General features: G+C 32.6%; 1 protein-coding gene and 2 pseudogenes across 1 annotated transcript; 1 reads left to right on the top strand and 2 right to left on the bottom strand.

Moving 5' to 3' along the window:
• Positions 1–6701: 6701 nt before the first annotated feature.
• LOC121391330 lies at positions 6702–8770 on the bottom strand (annotated as a pseudogene).
• A 191-nt stretch (positions 8771–8961) lies between these two features.
• LOC121391329 (hydroxyacid oxidase 1-like) lies at positions 8962–11829 on the bottom strand. The gene is given in 7 exon segments (XM_041522994.1): positions 8962–8987; positions 9454–9586; positions 9647–9793; positions 10334–10752; positions 11014–11076; positions 11079–11122; positions 11825–11829. Coding segments are annotated over 7 exon segments (837 nt in total).
• Positions 11830–12005: 176 nt separating this feature from the next.
• Positions 12006–16355, top strand: LOC121391328 (annotated as a pseudogene).
• The last annotated feature ends 2061 nt before the right edge of the window (positions 16356–18416 follow it).

Here is an 18416-nt window from a genome sequence, read left to right as displayed (position 1 = left end):
TCTTGCTACTCTACAGTCATTAAAATATGCCCTTAGATAACATTGTTCTGATGTCTGTGAAGAAAAAACAGCAGTCTGTCCTAACATAGACAGTTATGTTAAGGAAGGACTAATCAATCCATTATAATCTGTAGACATATACAAATATAGATATGGTTACTAGCTAAACCAGTAACTTACAACACACCATCTGGTCCAGAAGGAGCACTGGACAGGTAGGTCTGGGGTCATTCACATGGAGTGGTAGAACCTACTGAAATGCCAACCAAGAAGGAAAAATAATAGTACTAGTATTCTCAACATGAAGATAGGTAAGAAATTATCCTATAAAACAACTTTAATCATCTCTGTCAGCAAATGCATTGGATGCCAGTGTAGTTCACTATCACAGCTACTCCTACACTGTTATTCTATCCTTATGATAACAATACAATAAATTTAATTTATGAAGTGTAATCCTACATATACATAAATAAACAAAATTTGAGGGTTCATTACAGTTGTCATGCAATGACAACTACTATCATTATTAGTAGTAGTAGTAGTATAGTAGTAGTAGTAGTAGTAGTAGTATCACAGCATGATAATACTAATCCATAGTACTGTTGGGTACTATGTGGCTATGGTTATATAGGACTTTTAGACTTTTAGTTGTTGGGTTACAGTTTGGAACTTAAATGTACATCATTAATGTAATAATCTTTTTACTTTATTTATCTGTTTACATTAAATTGCTTCTCTCTTTGCCTACATCGTTATTTCACGCCTGGTCTGATTTATGTCATTTCGGTCTATACAACTAATAACCCTAAATTCTACAAGATTGTAAGCAAAGTGATCCTTGTTGGTAAATGAGAAATGAGGAGAAATGAGAATAAGAAAAGAACCTTTTCACTTGATCATTTGCTATATAAAGTATTTTACAATGATGTTATTTCTCTAAGCACTGTGTAGCATAACATGATGGACTAAGACTGATTCCAAGTCAAAGCTAATGTTGTCTCTCTAGAGGCTGTTGGTTAGGGGTTGGAGTCTTATGGACTACTTGTCACTTCAGATCCCTTTACCTGACCAATCATCTTTAATGACATATTTAATAATCAATTACCATCACAGAATACTAATGAGTTATTGTGATAGACTGATATGAATAAGTTGTGTTTGATTGAGTAATACTTGCCATTGATAGCTAATCACAATGAAAAAAGAAAAATCAAAAATAAAGTAAAAGATTTGATCATTATAATTAAAAGTAGTCTTTTTCTATTAATAGTTAATTACTCAGCATAATTTTAAACAAATTTTCATTGCCGTTGTTGTTATCATTCATTTCTACTTACTGATGTAATATTGTTATTATTATGTTGTGTAATATGAACTGTTCATATGATATAATAGGTTGTGTAATGTGGACTGGTTCATATGATATATTAAGACTGTGCTATAATAATCAGGAAATGTTGCATAGGATAAGTTTTATAGTAATAACTTACTAAAATTATCAATTGCGCTTAGATCTCGAGACTCAGTACAAAAAAAATCTCTTCACCAATGGCACTTATTGGTAACAATGGAAAGACATCTCTTTAGTACTGTATCATCAACAGCAGCTTTTTGTACAGTTTCTTTGGATGATAGTAGTGATGATAATCATATTGTGGTACATTTTTAGTGTAATACCTACTAGCAGCAGTGTGATGATTGTGAACATGGATTGGAGTATGGTCACCTATTAATGAAATCCGTCACTTGTTGATCTACACCTTGAAGAGTATGAGAAGGAACTCACTATCTAAATTGCTCAATAACCTTCCTCCATTTCTGTAATATATCTACCTGGTCTTGGTGCACGTGAGCCTAGGACTAACAGGGAAGGTTTTCGCTTTAGAACATGTTTACGAAATATTGAAACTAGAAGGACCACTCTGTATCAATATGATCATAGAATGATACCACAACCACAGGTACACCATTGTGATAAGTAATCCGATTGCTATTAATAATGTCTGCAGGTGAGTGGTAACAGCAAAAGAAGTAGGCATAAAACTAGTCATCAAAAATGAAGATGAACACAAAAATACGGTGTTGCAGACTACTGAAAGGAGGAGGAGACAAGAAAATGAAGAAAATGATGGTATTACTAGATAATTATTATTATTGTAGAGAAAAAGAGTACAAAATGTTAGGAAATGTACATAAAATTAAGTAATGGGGTATTTTCATTGAAAGTGTTGTTATTGTTGATGTTGTTTCAAGGTCTTTCCTTGTTTGATACCAATCCATATATGGTCAAATCATTATGATACACTACCCCACTTGTGTGGACATCTCCTCTTGTTGGCATGCTACTAGTAAAGTTTAAAGCACTAGACACGATTTTAATATAACTGACTGACTGTCTAGATATAGCTCATGTACATGATTTCAAGTAATGCTACAAGTACCAATCAATGTAAGCTGTGGGTACTCTATTAGAGACTGACCACAATCATGTTAAGTTAATTAACATTGTACTCTGAATCTAGAGTCTACTAGGTCAAAGTAACACTAACCTATTTCTTCAGAGAACTCTGACAGTTCACCATTTTCTCCAAAGAATGACATTCTGTAAGCCACTGAGAATGTCCCTGATATATCATTAGGAGAGGGAAAGGTGATATTTTTCCATCAATAGTGATGTCATTGTGGTGGCCCATAATATAGTTATTAATGATCCCCATTAGATAATGAACATTATTGTAATATTTGGTATGATACCACCATAAGAAGAAGGGAGAAACTATTCCAGCTTTCCAAATACCCATCTTCTTCAAAATGATAGGTTTTGGTAGGAATGGTTGCTATAGAAATGAGATAGATATATATAATGGACATAGATATGTTATACAATGTGATCTGAAACAATTAAGACCACCTTGCATCTAAATAAAAAAAGATTTTCATTTGATAAGCAGTCAATTCACAACGACAATATAATAAAAAACGTAGTATGTCTACTTTCAGTTTACCTTCATACAAACCTGTATCACAATATATTGGTTAAATCAACTTCAGTCAGTTTTTATACAATGAGATAGTAGTGTCCATTGTTATTATAATTTTAAATTATCTGAATGCCTTTTACTATAAGAAGGGAAGGGTCACATACAATTAAGCTGAAGTATATCCTTATGGATGCTCTATGCCAAGAAATATTTGCAACTCAGTGATCTAGAATTTTTCTATCTAATTCTGTTTACCAAGTAACTTTTATGTACGTAAAAAAAGTTCTTTAAAATTGTGATATGATAATCTTTTCCTCCATGATTTCATAAGCTAATTATTCGTACCCACTAGACTCTTCTTCTTTCCCCGTCCGTAATTGTCAAAAGGAGCTTGTTAGACTCTGTTATAACTGTTAAGTCATTTATCTCAGAGATATACCTACTATGGAGAATGTATAGCAGGGATTCTGCATTTAGATGTACTGGTCCATGATGCCTGAATATATGTGTATGATATATGGGGCGGAAAGTCATAAATTAATGTGGAAGATGTTTCTTAATATTATTTTTGTGTTTTTAGCAAACTCAAAGTATAACCAGAAGTATGTTTATTATCAACTTACACATCTGACTATTAGTTTCCATGTCTGTTTGTCTGAGCCAATACTACATGAGATATCAGTATAGTCTCCCTCTTGTAGTCTTCAATAACACTGTAAGTGCAAGAGACTTTAAATTTTATACGGGATTGAGAAGTAACAAGAAATATTTGCATTCAAGTGACTAAATTGTATGTTAAGACAATTAAGCCTTGTATAATTTACTTGACTATGAAAACCCATATTACCACTCTTGCAGTTATTGTTGTTTAAACAATTCAAAGGTCATCATTCATTACTTCTCACTGATGCTTCACACAAGTGAAAAAAACAGTACATTTCATTGACTAAAATGGCTTTGTTATCAGGATAAAGTAATATTTATTCACATCACCTCTTATTAAGTGGCATAAGAATAATGTAATAAACACTAGAAGCTTAGCGGGTATAGTATACATACCTTCATTAGTACTAACTGTGATTATATTGCCATCATAAAGAGATGGAGTTGTGAGCTAACTATAAACTTTACATTGATAACTGGCCTCTAACAGTGGTTGTATAAAATTGGAACGGATAATTCATGAGGTGTTTGAATTAATTGAGAAAGGAGCTGACTGATCTTGTTCTATTATTGTCTTAGTAGATCTTGAAATGGTAACCATCCAAAGTCAGAATATAGCCATCTGGATAAACTCCTGGTTGATAGGATCAATTTAAAGTTATGGACTGCCCCATTTAAAAGACCGAGTAGAACTGAGATCGTACGTACTGGTATTGCTGAATGAGAATAAATAACACATAGTAATTGTATATGGTTAGAGAATATCTATAGTATATATGAGTTACATATAACACTTACGTATAAGGATCATAGGGTCAATATACCTACACTAATAGTTGTAGTTTTACATGTATAATATTCCTCATTAGTTTATTGAGAGTGAAGTTTTGATATATTGTTGGTTGTCCCAGTAAACTTAGGGCCACTTCAGAAGACTATAATAGAAAAATGGCAAGTACTGGTCCCACACTAAAATCATCTGTACAACGTAGGGCTCACAAAATTAATGCTTCTATCAATCATGTATTATGAGATACCAGTATACGATTTGCAAAGAAGAAGAGTAGTACCAGAATAACGTTGACTATCTTGTAGACAGACATGGCGTAATGCTGATTATTAGCATGGGCCGAGGGTGGTAGAATCATTATGCTGATTCAGCACATTGGATTCTCTAATAGTGACTCTCAAATTTAATGCGCGGCAACTCCGCAACACTACATCAAGTGAGAGAATAGACGAAGGATTTTTGATCAGGAAATATAGTGAGTAACTAACAAGATTACAACTTACTTTATTATTTTCATTTTAATTCTCTGTTACAGTATACACAATGCTAAATTACTGGCTGACCTACAAAACTAGGTTTGACCAGTTTATCTAACCAGTATTGTTAGTTATAATAACCTTTAGACCTAATGTGTAGAACTGAAGAAATGTCATCAATATCTTAATCCAATTTTAATCTAATTAAATATTTATATATCAGGTGGTCATAGTAATGGTTATGGCAAGACATTAGTGATGTTATTAGATAAATTATCAAGTTATAAAGGATTATCAACTCTATGTTAAGATATGTCAACAATATGGTGACCTCCTTTAGATGAGTAAGTGATAAATGAAGAATGGAGTGGAAGAGATAAAATAATGTATGAATGACAGAGTGTAAATGAATAGGTAGATTATTATAATGACAATGTCTTCAAATGTTGTTGGTCTTCAAGGAGTCAAAGATAATGATCTATTCTCAGCTTTTCTCACTTTATCATCCCTATTCTTCTATTGATGGGAGTCTTACCTTAATAACGTTTAGTAGAGAGCTTTTAACCCTCCATAATTTGTAGAGGAAGGCCAGAGACAGGATCACAATGCTATGGTAAATTGACGAAGCAGAAGAATATGTTCTTAAAACACAATCCATGTTACATCTTCACACCAATCTGACTCCCTACTCATCCTCTCGTGACCACTTTATTGAAGGTATATGTCACATTAAAAGTGATTGTAGAACTAGTATTATCAGCTATAGTTGCTTTCCAATCAGTTTGGACACCACACCACTACAACATGAAGGGGAAATGGAATAAATGAGAGTGAGGTCACTTCCATTACCTGATTCTCTCCAATCTCCAACAATAGTTAATACACTAACTTGGTTACTTCACATTATTCATCATTTATTAGTATTAGGAAGTATAGGTATGTAGATGAGGCACTCTGCGATAAAGATGGGTAAGTCTAGCCCCTATTTAATTCAGCAATTATTACATGTACTGACTATATAGGGTTTACTGAAAAAGATAGTCATGGTGAGTATATTACCATCATTGTTTTGTGGCACTGTAGGTCATGTCAACAAACTATTGATAGTTATGTGACATGACATATCATTATATATGATGCCAAATTTATAATGCCTTTATTAATGGGACAGGCAGAGTGAATTAATGGAAGCATCAATGGGATAATATAATGGTCATATCATTTTTGTATTGTTATCAGTTCTCAGCTAAAAAATGCCCAAATCTGATAATAACAGTGATAATGATTTTGATTTTTTCAATAACTATAAGGGACAAGTTACACATTTTTACTTCTCATAACTTTGATCATTGCTATAAAATAGGTTTTTCTTTTGGGGAAGATTTGTGATAAATATCCGTTCTTAAAAATACACTTACCAGGACTTATGAATCAATAGATGATCAAATGTCATGTTAAATTTCCTTATATTAATTATATAAAGAAAAAACATCATAATGTAACAGCAGGAGCTTAATGCATATAGTAGTAGACCCAAAATATCAAAAGATATATATAATATTATATAGTTTAAAGTCCTCTATTTATAATAAAGAACGAATAATTAGGAGTAACTAGTATGTGTCTTTAAAATTGAAGTGATATCAGTTACTTAGTACAACCAGTGAAAACCATTTGCTGAACGAAACTCTTCTTTTAACAAATGAAGAACAGGAGACACTCATCTTCACCCTATAATATATAATATAACATTGAGATACCCTATACTTCTCTTACCTTCACTTACCATTACAAGCTAAATCCCCACAATAATGTCTGCCTAATGAAGACAGCTCTAGCTCCAAGGGGCCAGGGCTTAAAATTATCAGTACCATGACGTATACCACCATCAATATAGACCTCTACTTTACATTAACCTCTCTTACTATATTCAGGTAGAACATCAATCTAAATTAAATATAGAACATCAATCTAAATTAAATATAGAATAACAATCTAATTAAATATAGAAATCAATCTTAAATTAAATATAGAACATCAATCTAAATTAAAATAGAACATCAATCTAAATTAAATATTATTACAAGATAGAGAACTGGTAATAACATAGGCGTAGGAAGGGGCTGGAGAGGGCTGGAACCCCTACAATATTTGTTGTGGGGGGAGAGCCCCTTTCACTATTTGGGGGTCTAATACTGTTATGAGTTATATGCTTGATTAGAGGTGTTTTGTCACACACCAAAATTAAGGTGTACATAACAAACATGATTAATAATACATGTACAGGCATACAGAGCTACATCAGCCCCTAGGCAGCTGTTATATCTATAGACTTAGTACAATGGCCAAGACTCAAGAGACTTAGGCAGGCAAAGTCTCTTTGAAACTATTACTTTAGCTTCAAAAAGACCATCACGAAGCTTAAGAGTGCAGACTCTGTTGAAGAGAATTTTATATACTCCCCTCGCCCTTCTCTAATATTTATGGCCTTTATATGGCTATGAGTTAGTATCTTACTGTTGCTGGTGCACCATCAAAATGTCTTCCTCCATGATTGGAGACTTGTATAGCCGTGTATATCATGTTTGAGTGCCTCTCTAGCATCTTCAACTGTCATAATTCCTTTCAGAACAATGGGTAATGAAGTAATACTACGTAACCAGTCCACCATTCCCAACTCTGTTTTGGATCAAGGATAAATGTTTACCATAATGTCTTATAACTTTTTGCCTAAATAGTGGGGCTTTGTCCTGAAAGGATGTCATTAACTTCATCTGAGAAATTAACTAATTTTAAGCGTTGTAAACGTTGTGTGTTTGCATCGATAATATTTTATACCCATTTCAGGATGATCACAGGTAACCACAAGAGCGTTATATCCACAGTTTGTAGCTCTCTGAACTAAATCAATAGTTATTGAGCGATCTCTTAAAGGTTGTATTGCATCCATCTTAGACCTTTTCCTTCACAATGAGTGTAATTTCTTCAATACTCTTTGTAGAAGAAGGCTGACTAACAGATATACAACACCAGCTTTCATACAAGCTATATTGATCAGCTGTCAAGTTACATGTATATATTATATATATAAGTATCTACCTTTGTAACTCCAGATTCTCCATCAGGGTGACAAGACAACTCAGAGCAGTTGGTGTTTGCACCAGGGGAAAGGTGATCTTTTCACCAAGAAGTGTTGTTGATGTATCTAATTGAGATATATCACACAGAACTCGTGGAAGTATGTGATATCTGAAATAAAATTGTAAAATGCCCAGAAACAGTCAAAACAATACATTTAGGTATACATATATCCCCAACCCTACTAACTAACCTTTTATAAGCTTCAACATTGTCTATTGAGTTCTACCAAGACCAGCTCCCGATTAGTAATATAGTACCAAATTAATTCACTTAATTTAGATTTGGTTGTCTCTTTATAATCCTCCAAGCAAACTAACTTTTCCATTGTAACAATAAATACAAGGGCTGATCCAGGGGGGGTGGTAAGGATGCATTTTCCACCCCCCTTTCTCATGAATTACTTAATATGAATAATTTTAATAAGCCAATAATTAATCAATTGAAAAGAACTGAATCACAAGTCATTTTTTCTAGGGGTTCTTTAATTTAAATGTGTTCACAACATTTTTCTGTACTTATTTCATAATTAAATCCTTGCATCCCTATTACACCTATTATCAGCTATAGTTGTTTTACAATCAGTTGGACACACACCACTACAACATGAAGAGGAAATGGAAATAAATGAGAGTGAGGTAACTTCCCATTAAAACTGATTCTCCTCCAATCTCCAACAATCGTAATACACTAACTTGTGTTTACTTCACATTATTCATTATCTTAGTATTAGTAATGTCTAGGTATTGTAGATGAGGCAACTCTGCGGATAAGAATGAGTAAGTCTAGCGCCTATTCATTTCAGCAATTATTACATGTACTGACTATTAGGGTTTACTGAAAAAGATCACCGTGGGATGGATACATATTAATCATCATTTTTGTGGCACTGTAGTCAATGTCAACATAACTATTTGATAGTTATGTTGACATGACCTATCAATAACATGATGCCAAATTTATAATGTCATTTATTGTATGTGACAGAATGAATTAATGGAAGCATCAATGGACTATTGTAATGGTCATATCATTTTTATATGGTTATCAGTTCTCATCTAAACATGCCAAATCTTATAAAGTGATAATGATTTTTGATTTTTCAATAATTTTAAAAGGACAATTACACATATTTACTTCTATAACTTTGATCTTTGCTATAAAATAGGTTTTCTTTTAGGAAGATTTGTTATAAAGTATCCTTAATAATGCACTTACAAGGCTATGAATCAATTAGATGATCAAATATCAATGTTAAAATTTCCTTATATTAATTATATAAAGAATTAAACATCATAAATGTAACAGCAGGAGTATATGATATTTAGTAGTAGACAAAATATCAAAAGGATTAATATAATATTATATAGTTTAAAGTCTTCTCTATTTATAATAAAGAAACGAATATAATAGTAACTAGTATGTCTTATAAAATCTGAAGTGATATCAGTTACATTAGTACAACCAGTGAACACCATTGCTGAACGAAACTCTTCTTTTAACAAATGAAGAACATGAGACACTCCATCTTCACCCTATAATATATAATAATAACACTGGAGATACCATATACTTCTCTTTACTCTCTCACTTACATTACAAGCTAATCCCCATAATAATGGTCTGCCTACGAAGACAGCTCTAGCTCCAAGTGCCAGTGCTTTAAATATATCAGTACCATGACGTATACCACCATCAATATAGACCTCTACTTTACCATTAACCTCTCTTACTATATCAGGCTAGAAACATCAATCTAAATTAAATATAGAACATCAATCTAAATTAAATATAGAATAACAATCTAAATTAAATATAGAACATCAATCTAAATTAAAATATAGAACATCAATCTAAATTAAATATTATTTACAAGATAGAGAAACTGGTAATAACATAGGCATAGGAAGGAGGCTGAGGAGGTGGGGGAAACCCTCCAATATTTCTGGGGGGAGAGCCCCCTTCACTATTTGAGGTCTAATACAGTTAATGAGTAACATGCTTGATTAGAGTGTAACAGTTATTGTCACACACCAATTATAAGGTGTACATAACAACATGAATTAATAATACATGTACATGCATACAGCTACATCAGCCCCTAGGCAGCTGGTTATATCTAGAGACTTAGTACAATGCCAAGACTCAAGAGACTTAGGCAGGCAAGTCTCTTTGAAACTATTACTTTAGCTTCAAAAAGACATCATGAAGAGTCAGACTCTGTTGAAGAGAATTTTATATATTACTCCTCTCCCCCTTCCCTAATATTTATGGCCTCATACAGCTATGAGTGAGTATCTTACTGTTGCTGGTGCACCATCAAAATGCCTTCCTCCATGATTGGAGACTTGTATAGCTTGTATATCATGTTTGAGTGCCTCTCTAGCATCTTCAACTGTCATAATTCCTTTCAGAACAATGGGTAATGAAGTAATACTACGTAACCAGTCCACCCATTCCCAACTCTGTTTTGGATCAAGGATAATGTTACCATGATGTCTTATAACTTCTTTGCCTAAATAGTGGGGCTTTTGTCCTGAAAGGATGTCATTAACTTCATCTGAGAAAACTTAACTAATTTTAAGCGTTTTTAAATGTTGTTTGTGAAGATTACTTTTGGCTCGATAATATTTTATACCCATTTCAGGATGATCACAGGTAACCACAAGAGCTTTATATCCACAGTTTGTAGCCCTCTGAACTAATATCAGCAGTCATTGAGGCGATCTCTTAAAGGTTGTATTGCATCCATCTTAGACCTTTTCCTTCACAATGAGTGGTAATTTCTTCAATACTCTTTGTAGAAGATGACTAACAGACATACTAACACCAGCTTTCATACAACACTATATCGATCAGCTGGAATTAAGTTTCATACATGCATCATATATAAACTGTCTACCTTTGGTCTGCTTTCTAATTTACTTTATCCCTCAGGTGACAGAGACAAATTCTCCAGAGCAGAGTTGAGAGGGGAGTGCACCCAGTGGAAAGGTGATCTTTTCACCAAGAAGTGTTGTTGATTATCTAATTGAGATATATCACACAGAACTCGTGGAAGTATGCGATATCTGAAATAAAATTGTAAAACACTTTGAATGGTCAAAATCAATATATTGCCTTAATTTGGGTATACATATATTCCCAACCCTACTAACTAACCTTTTATAAGCTTCAACATTGTCTATTGCAGTTCTACCAAGACCAGCTCCATTAGTAATATAGTACCAAATAATTCACTTAATTTAGATTTGGTTGTCTCTTTATAATCTTCCAAGCAAATTAACTTTTCCATTGTAACAATAATATCATATCATAATTAAATGGCACCTTTGTCTATCATCAACGTGATAAAATTACACTATTCGCCTGATCAGTTTCGCCTATAATTGCATATTTTCGTCTCCTATTAATTTATTCTATTTGATGCTCTCCAAACTAATTTTAGTAATGCAAGTAAAGTGTTTTACAGTAATGATCAATGTAGTAAAAGATGTTTTAGAAATGGCAAGTATCAAGTTGAGGTATCAATTTATGAAGAAAGAAATACTAAATCATATTGTTGTACACTAGATTGATAGATGTGATCAACTGACAACATTAGTTCATACAACATCTTACAGATCTAGAGTGTGTTTGAATTATTTTTTATGTATATTTTCTTGTTTTATATGTTAATTAAACTATTTACTAAATAGTAGGATGCAATAGGAGGAAACAACAGCAATGAATATTAAAGAATGCACTAAGTATGTATACTTTAATTGGTTCACTTCATTCTCAGCATTTTCCAATAGAATGTGTGGATCTAACAGAAAAGAAAGAAATCCTAACCATATAATGAATACAAGAATTACCATTGTTTCCGAAAATCACTAATTAATGGTCAATGGCTGAGTAAAAAATAATATGTCATTTTAACAACTAATTTGTAGTTTACATTGATGGATTACTATGGAATGTAGAATTGATGTGAATTAATCATTGTATAACTTGTTGGTATGTACCATACCAACAAATTACATAGTGAGCAATTCTCAAGAATTCTATATTCCATAATAATCCATCTATGTAAACTACAGATTAGTTGTTAAAATGACATATTAAATTTTGCAGTGAATATAATATAATATATTAATGTGTTCATGTTATCAGTATCTTCAATCTATTGTCTCAGTAACATCGACTATCCAGCTGCAACTATCAATGTATATGACTCCTGCAATGTACTGGACTACCATATAAAGTCAAGGCACATATTGCAGCTGATTGTTGTTTTACAAAACCAATCTAATTATAAAAATAGTCCCTTTTCATCAGTTCAATTACAACATTACAACAATGGTTGGTTATTAACGTGGCAAAACACCAGTGCTGCTCCATCTATTTGTATTAGTGCTATCATGCATGGATATGTTCTTGGACACTCAGTCCTCAATCATCTATGTAGATGATAATAGTTACATATAATGATATTATGATAATATAATGTAATGTAATGATAAATATAAGTCTATTTAGAATCTTTAATAATTAAAAAACATTCCTATTTGATAATTAAGATGTTCTATTTGATAATTAAGATGTTCTATTTGATAATTAAGATGGTAAACAAAGTATCAAATTTTACATAATTATTATAAATTTATTATTTTGTTTACGTGTTAAAAGGATGATTTTAAGTATTAAATAAAAAGTCTGAAATCAAACTGCAGGATATAGTAATTATTATGTCACAATCTATTATAATACTGACAATAATAATAATATGTTTTATAGAACATATTTTTAAAATTGTTGTTACATGTGATAATATATAACAGCAATGAATTGACATATTAATAGCCTATAAAAATGATTATATTAATTAATTAATTAATTGATTAATATTAACTAATTAATTAAAGAACTACAGGGGTAGACAAAGTACTAGGTATAGGAAGTATACAGACACACACTTGTGAATAATTATATATATAACATTTAAACTAATAGTTTGTCTATATAAGGCCCTTGTATGAAATTAATAATTATACAGGAAGTTATTAAGAAGTAAACAGGAAGTCAGGATTAATCGTGTTTACAGGTGCACTTTAACTTATTAACAACATGGATGTATATTATTCATTATAATTATTTATCAAACAACAAGAACTTTAAGATCAATTTAGCATCATATAAACATAATACTATGACATTGTATATGTACAATTCCGTTTATTATTGGAAAATCTCAGTATATTATAAACTTAAAATGTCTTGCTATATTGGAGCTATATGATCAAGGGACTAATAGTTCTAGATTTTTAGTGAGTTCATGTGTTACCATAGTGATGCAACCACCTGCACTTCTATAGATATTAAGATTAGGATGAATCCTGTAATTAACCATAATAATTTAATTATTTTATTAATTGTTATTAGTTATTGATAACAAGTGTCAGCTCCGTCTCAAACATCAACAAAAGAGATCCGTCATTATACAACTACATGAAGGGTATTTAAGAAATATCAGCTATATATATATGAATAATATATATTGTACAGAATTTGACATACCATCTCTATATATTATATATTATAACATTAGATGGTTGGAGCAAGATCCTTATGAGATAATTGAGTCAATTAGGGTGTGTATTAGGGGTGTGGTTAAGGCTGGGAGGGAGGAAGGGATACATGTAGCATCCATTCGTGGGGGATAGGGATAGCCAATCAAAGAGAGACGACAATATTATGGGATAAAAAATACTGGGAAATGTTTCTACAATGCTATTGGTTTGTTATATTGAATATCATGTGATAATCATGTGATTGTCATGTGACTTATATAGTATGGTGTGACAATAGGACTGAACAATTAGCAGAACAGTTAATAGCAAAGATACCTAATAATAACAAAGATTATTTTAAAGTAAGTCACATGATAATCATATGATCATCACACGATCATCATGTTTTTCTTAGCAAAAATGTGGCCTACCAATTCATCCTTATTTCAGTGCATTAAAAATTAAGTGGATATTGGACAATGTCCCTGAGGCACGAGTTGCTATTGAGAACGGAAACTGTTTATTTGGTACTGTAGACACATGGATTATCTGGGGTAAGCCCCTTTTATTAGTCATATGATTGTCACATTATGTATACTGTTTTAAGAATCTTACAGGAGTGTGGGCTGGTGGATGTCATGTGACTGATATATCAAATGCTAGTCGTACAATGTTAATGGACATACACACTTGTCAATGGATCCTGAACTTTGTAGGTAAGAGAAGATGAGTGTTTTATTAAGTTATTGATATATAGAGTAAATGATGTCATGATTAATTATAATATTTATTAAAATTAATTGTCTAGGTTCCGGTAATAGATGTTGTACTTTAATGTGAAATTAATATATATAGGTTCTGATGTTTTATAGTATAGGGTCTAGTATTATAGTATTAAATTATCATTAAAGTACAACATTCTATTACTGGTACTCTAGACACTCCATTAATTATATGTTAATTAATGATGCTTATTAGATATCTAGACAAGTTATCATAATCTATTCCTATTATTAGATTTTTTTGATATTCCAATGTCAATACTTCCAGAAATAAAAAGCTGTTCAGAAATTTATGGTCATTTGGTAACAGATTTGTACATAATTACATTAATGGATTATATGTTTTTTATAGGTTGATGGTCCATTATTACAAAATATACCTATTTCAGGAGTAAGTACACACACACACACACACACATCACATCAGACACACACACACACACATCAGACACACACACACACACACCAGACACTATAGTACATATTATCATTTGTTAATAGTGTTTAGGTGATCAACAAGCTGCTTTAGTGGTCAAAGATGTTTCAAAAAAGGAGATGCTAAGAATACATATGGTACTGGTTGTTTTTTTACTATATAATACAGGAGAGGTATGGGTGTGTCTCTTATTGGGTGTGGTCAGTTATTGTTCTATAGCAAACCAGTGAAATCAAACCATGGACTTTTGACGACTATTGCGATATAAATGGACCTGATGAACCTGTCCATTATGCTCTAGAGGTAAAATATGCATCCATTAGAGAAGTATTATATCCATTTAATTTATCATGTATCCATACAGGGGTTCTGTTGCAGTAGCTGGACAGTGTGTTCGTTGGTTAAGAGATAATTTACTCTTTTTCTCTGAATCTAGTGAAATTGTTAGTTAATATCATGGGATGTGCTCATCTTTTAGCCACACCTCTAGAGGAACTAGCCGTCAAGTTGAAGACACAGCTGGTGTATATTTTGTTCCAGCATTTTCTGGTCTTTTTGCTCCTTATTGGCAACATGATGCCAGAGGGTGGGTGTGGATTGTATGATACTGACTCCACCCACTTCTTTAGTCTAATTATTGGTCTCAGTAATTATGCAAACAAAGCACACATTGTAGAGCAGCATTGGAGGCTGTTTGTTGTTCAATCTAAAGAGGTATATGGTTACTAGAGAACATCTATCCATTTTTATTGTCTGTTGATCTATTAATTGTTATGGCTTTTGTCCATTTTCTTTAGGATGTATTCTTTATGCATCCATTGTTATTGTACTTTCTATATATAACTGTCTATTCTCTATACAATAGATTTTAGAAGCTATGAACCAAGGACTCTGAACTTCCTCTGACCTCTCTCAAAGTGATGGAGTATGACAGTTAATACTCTCTTACTTCAAACTACAAGCAGATCTCCTTGGCATCCCTGTTGGTATGTTGAGTGTAATATAAATTTTTGACTGATAATCTAATTCAATATTTGATACTAAACTTATAGATTGAGCTATATAAACTTATTTTTAAGATCCCTCAACTAAAAGTTACTAAACAAAAGAATGCTACATTTTAGGACCTGATATGTTCACATACAATATTATGTTGTCATAGCAAACATATGTACTGTGTTGCTGTTAACAATATAACCTCAGCAGCCATGTTAAATGGAAATATTTTAATGGGTTTAAAATTTTATTAGAAAAATATTTTCTTCTCAATTTTATATTTTCACAAATATTCTAATTTTCTTTAGAATGTCCCTGATATGAAGGAAACCACTGTATTGGGTGCAGCATTAGCAGCTGGTAAAGCTGTGGGGGTGTGGGCCTAATTTAGACGAGCTGCCATCATCAAACATATGACTATCTTTAGACCTTCGATTGATCATGATGGTAATTTAACATGGGGTGTGGCTAACAAGTTAGCTCCTCCTACTTTCAGATCGTGATTCTCGTTATGGTAGATGGAAAGAAGAAGCAGTAAAACGATGTATGCATTGGAAGTTAATAATATAGATACACAGAAAAGAAAATTGGACAAATGAAAGAATTGGTAAGTATGGCTCTCTATTATTATTTTCATTAAATTATTCTATTTATAGTAGGATGGATTTTTGGAGGGGTTGTGCTGGGGCTGTGTTAGTAGCAGCTGGACTTGTGTTAGCATGGAAAAAACATTGATCAAAATTTTGTAAATTTACAACAAAAAAAAAGATAGAACAAGATTTTAAATTGAATTATAGTAGAAAGAAAGATTATTTAAATTTATTACATGCATTTTGTATAATAGAAAAGATGACCTTTGAAACAATGATGTCATGTTATGCAGATACTATTAATAGTAATGTTACTAATTTTAGGCACGATCTAAGCAGCATACACACACACAGATTACTTGTAATATTAGTGATGTAGGACATCAGGTGATAACAATACTGCACACACTGCATGGTAACAGAAACTTAAGAGGAAACATGTAGGAGGGTGGAGACAATGGGCGTGCCTCGCCCACCCATACCATCAGAGTTTACCCCTTTCATTTTACATTGCATCTTCTCTCAAGTAGTCCATTTTTGCTGGAAAATGATGTGGTTATGGTTTTAACTCGGCTGCATGTCTCGTAAAAGTTTTTTTGTTTCCGATATCAAATTTGATTTCTTTACTGTGTCCATGTTCGGTGAGCATGCTCATACCTAATAACGATATGGGTATTTACCCATGGCAACATGATCAGTGCATTGCAATGCATTGGTTGCTACGACAACACATTACCAGTCTCGTTCAAACATTGGTTGAGCAGTTGAATTAGTGTTGGAGGAAAGTGTTGGGCGTGGCATCATAAAGATCTGTTATTGATCACATGATACATCATGTGACTTAATACATGAAGTAGTACATGTACTTACTTGATTACGAAAAGTCTCAGCAAGCAATTGGAAACTAGGATGACCTTGGTACATTGGAATGAGACTTAGAATGGGATTGAGTCCAGCATCTAATCAAAATACTAGAGTGAAAAAGGGTTAAATATTTATAAGGTACTACTTTCTCTATCGTGTCTTTCAACACAATGAGCTCCAAAGTTATCTTGAGGGTTAGTATTAGTCGGTAAGAGATGTAGATTAATGTTACAATCTTCAATGACACCAGATGACTTTCTGAAGCTCCACCCACAGGAATTCCTTTTGATCAGAGGGATTAGCTTACCCACAGGAACCAGCCCACTTCTAGCGAGAGACACACACCTCCTACAAAGACATTATAAAATATATAATATTATGATAATGTTAGCACCTGCTACTGATATTCTAGTTCCATTAAAATTATCAGCTAGTAATGAATGGAGCTCTTTAGTGCAGCTGGCTGGAAGTCATCGGGTGTGGCATGATTAAGAACAAAAAACTAAAAGAAAAAGGATAGGGGTGTGGTCTTATGAAGAATGCTATAATTACTGACCTATTTGTGGGAAATATTCAGGAGCTGAATCATCTCTGTGTATGAAAATAGTATACTGTCACACGTACTTAGAATACTCTCAGTGTATTGTTAATATACTCATAGAATATTGTAAACTCTCAGGATATGGTTGCTACCATATAGTTACTAAGAAGACTTACCCAATCTTTGAGGACCATCTGTAGAAGCTTTACAACATATTGACTTGAGATTTTCTCGCTATCCATAAAAATCTGAGGAAAGAACAAATTACTATATAAAATGGATGTATGATTTAACAGAGAAAAGGATAGACGAATGATCATACCTCAACACAACGTCAAGATCACCTGACTCCATCACCACGACAACCACATGACAAACAGCAAACAAGAAAATAGCCAATTGCAACGAGACAACATCCAGATAGCTATCAGGTGTAACACCATTAGGTATCATCCCATCAGACATGTGTTGTTCCAATATAGCATCGCTCAGGATGGGCTATAAATAGAGATAGAGTCATGTGATCACATGTATGGATGGGCTATAAATAGAGATAGAGTCAGATGATCACATGTATGCAACAACCTAACTAAAACTAACAGTG

This window comes from Gigantopelta aegis, unplaced genomic scaffold (assembly GCF_016097555.1).
Source record: "Gigantopelta aegis isolate Gae_Host unplaced genomic scaffold, Gae_host_genome ctg2103_pilon_pilon, whole genome shotgun sequence".
Classification (NCBI taxonomy): Eukaryota; Metazoa; Mollusca; class Gastropoda; order Neomphalida; family Peltospiridae; genus Gigantopelta; species Gigantopelta aegis.
This window is presented reverse-complemented; position numbering and strand designations above follow the sequence as displayed.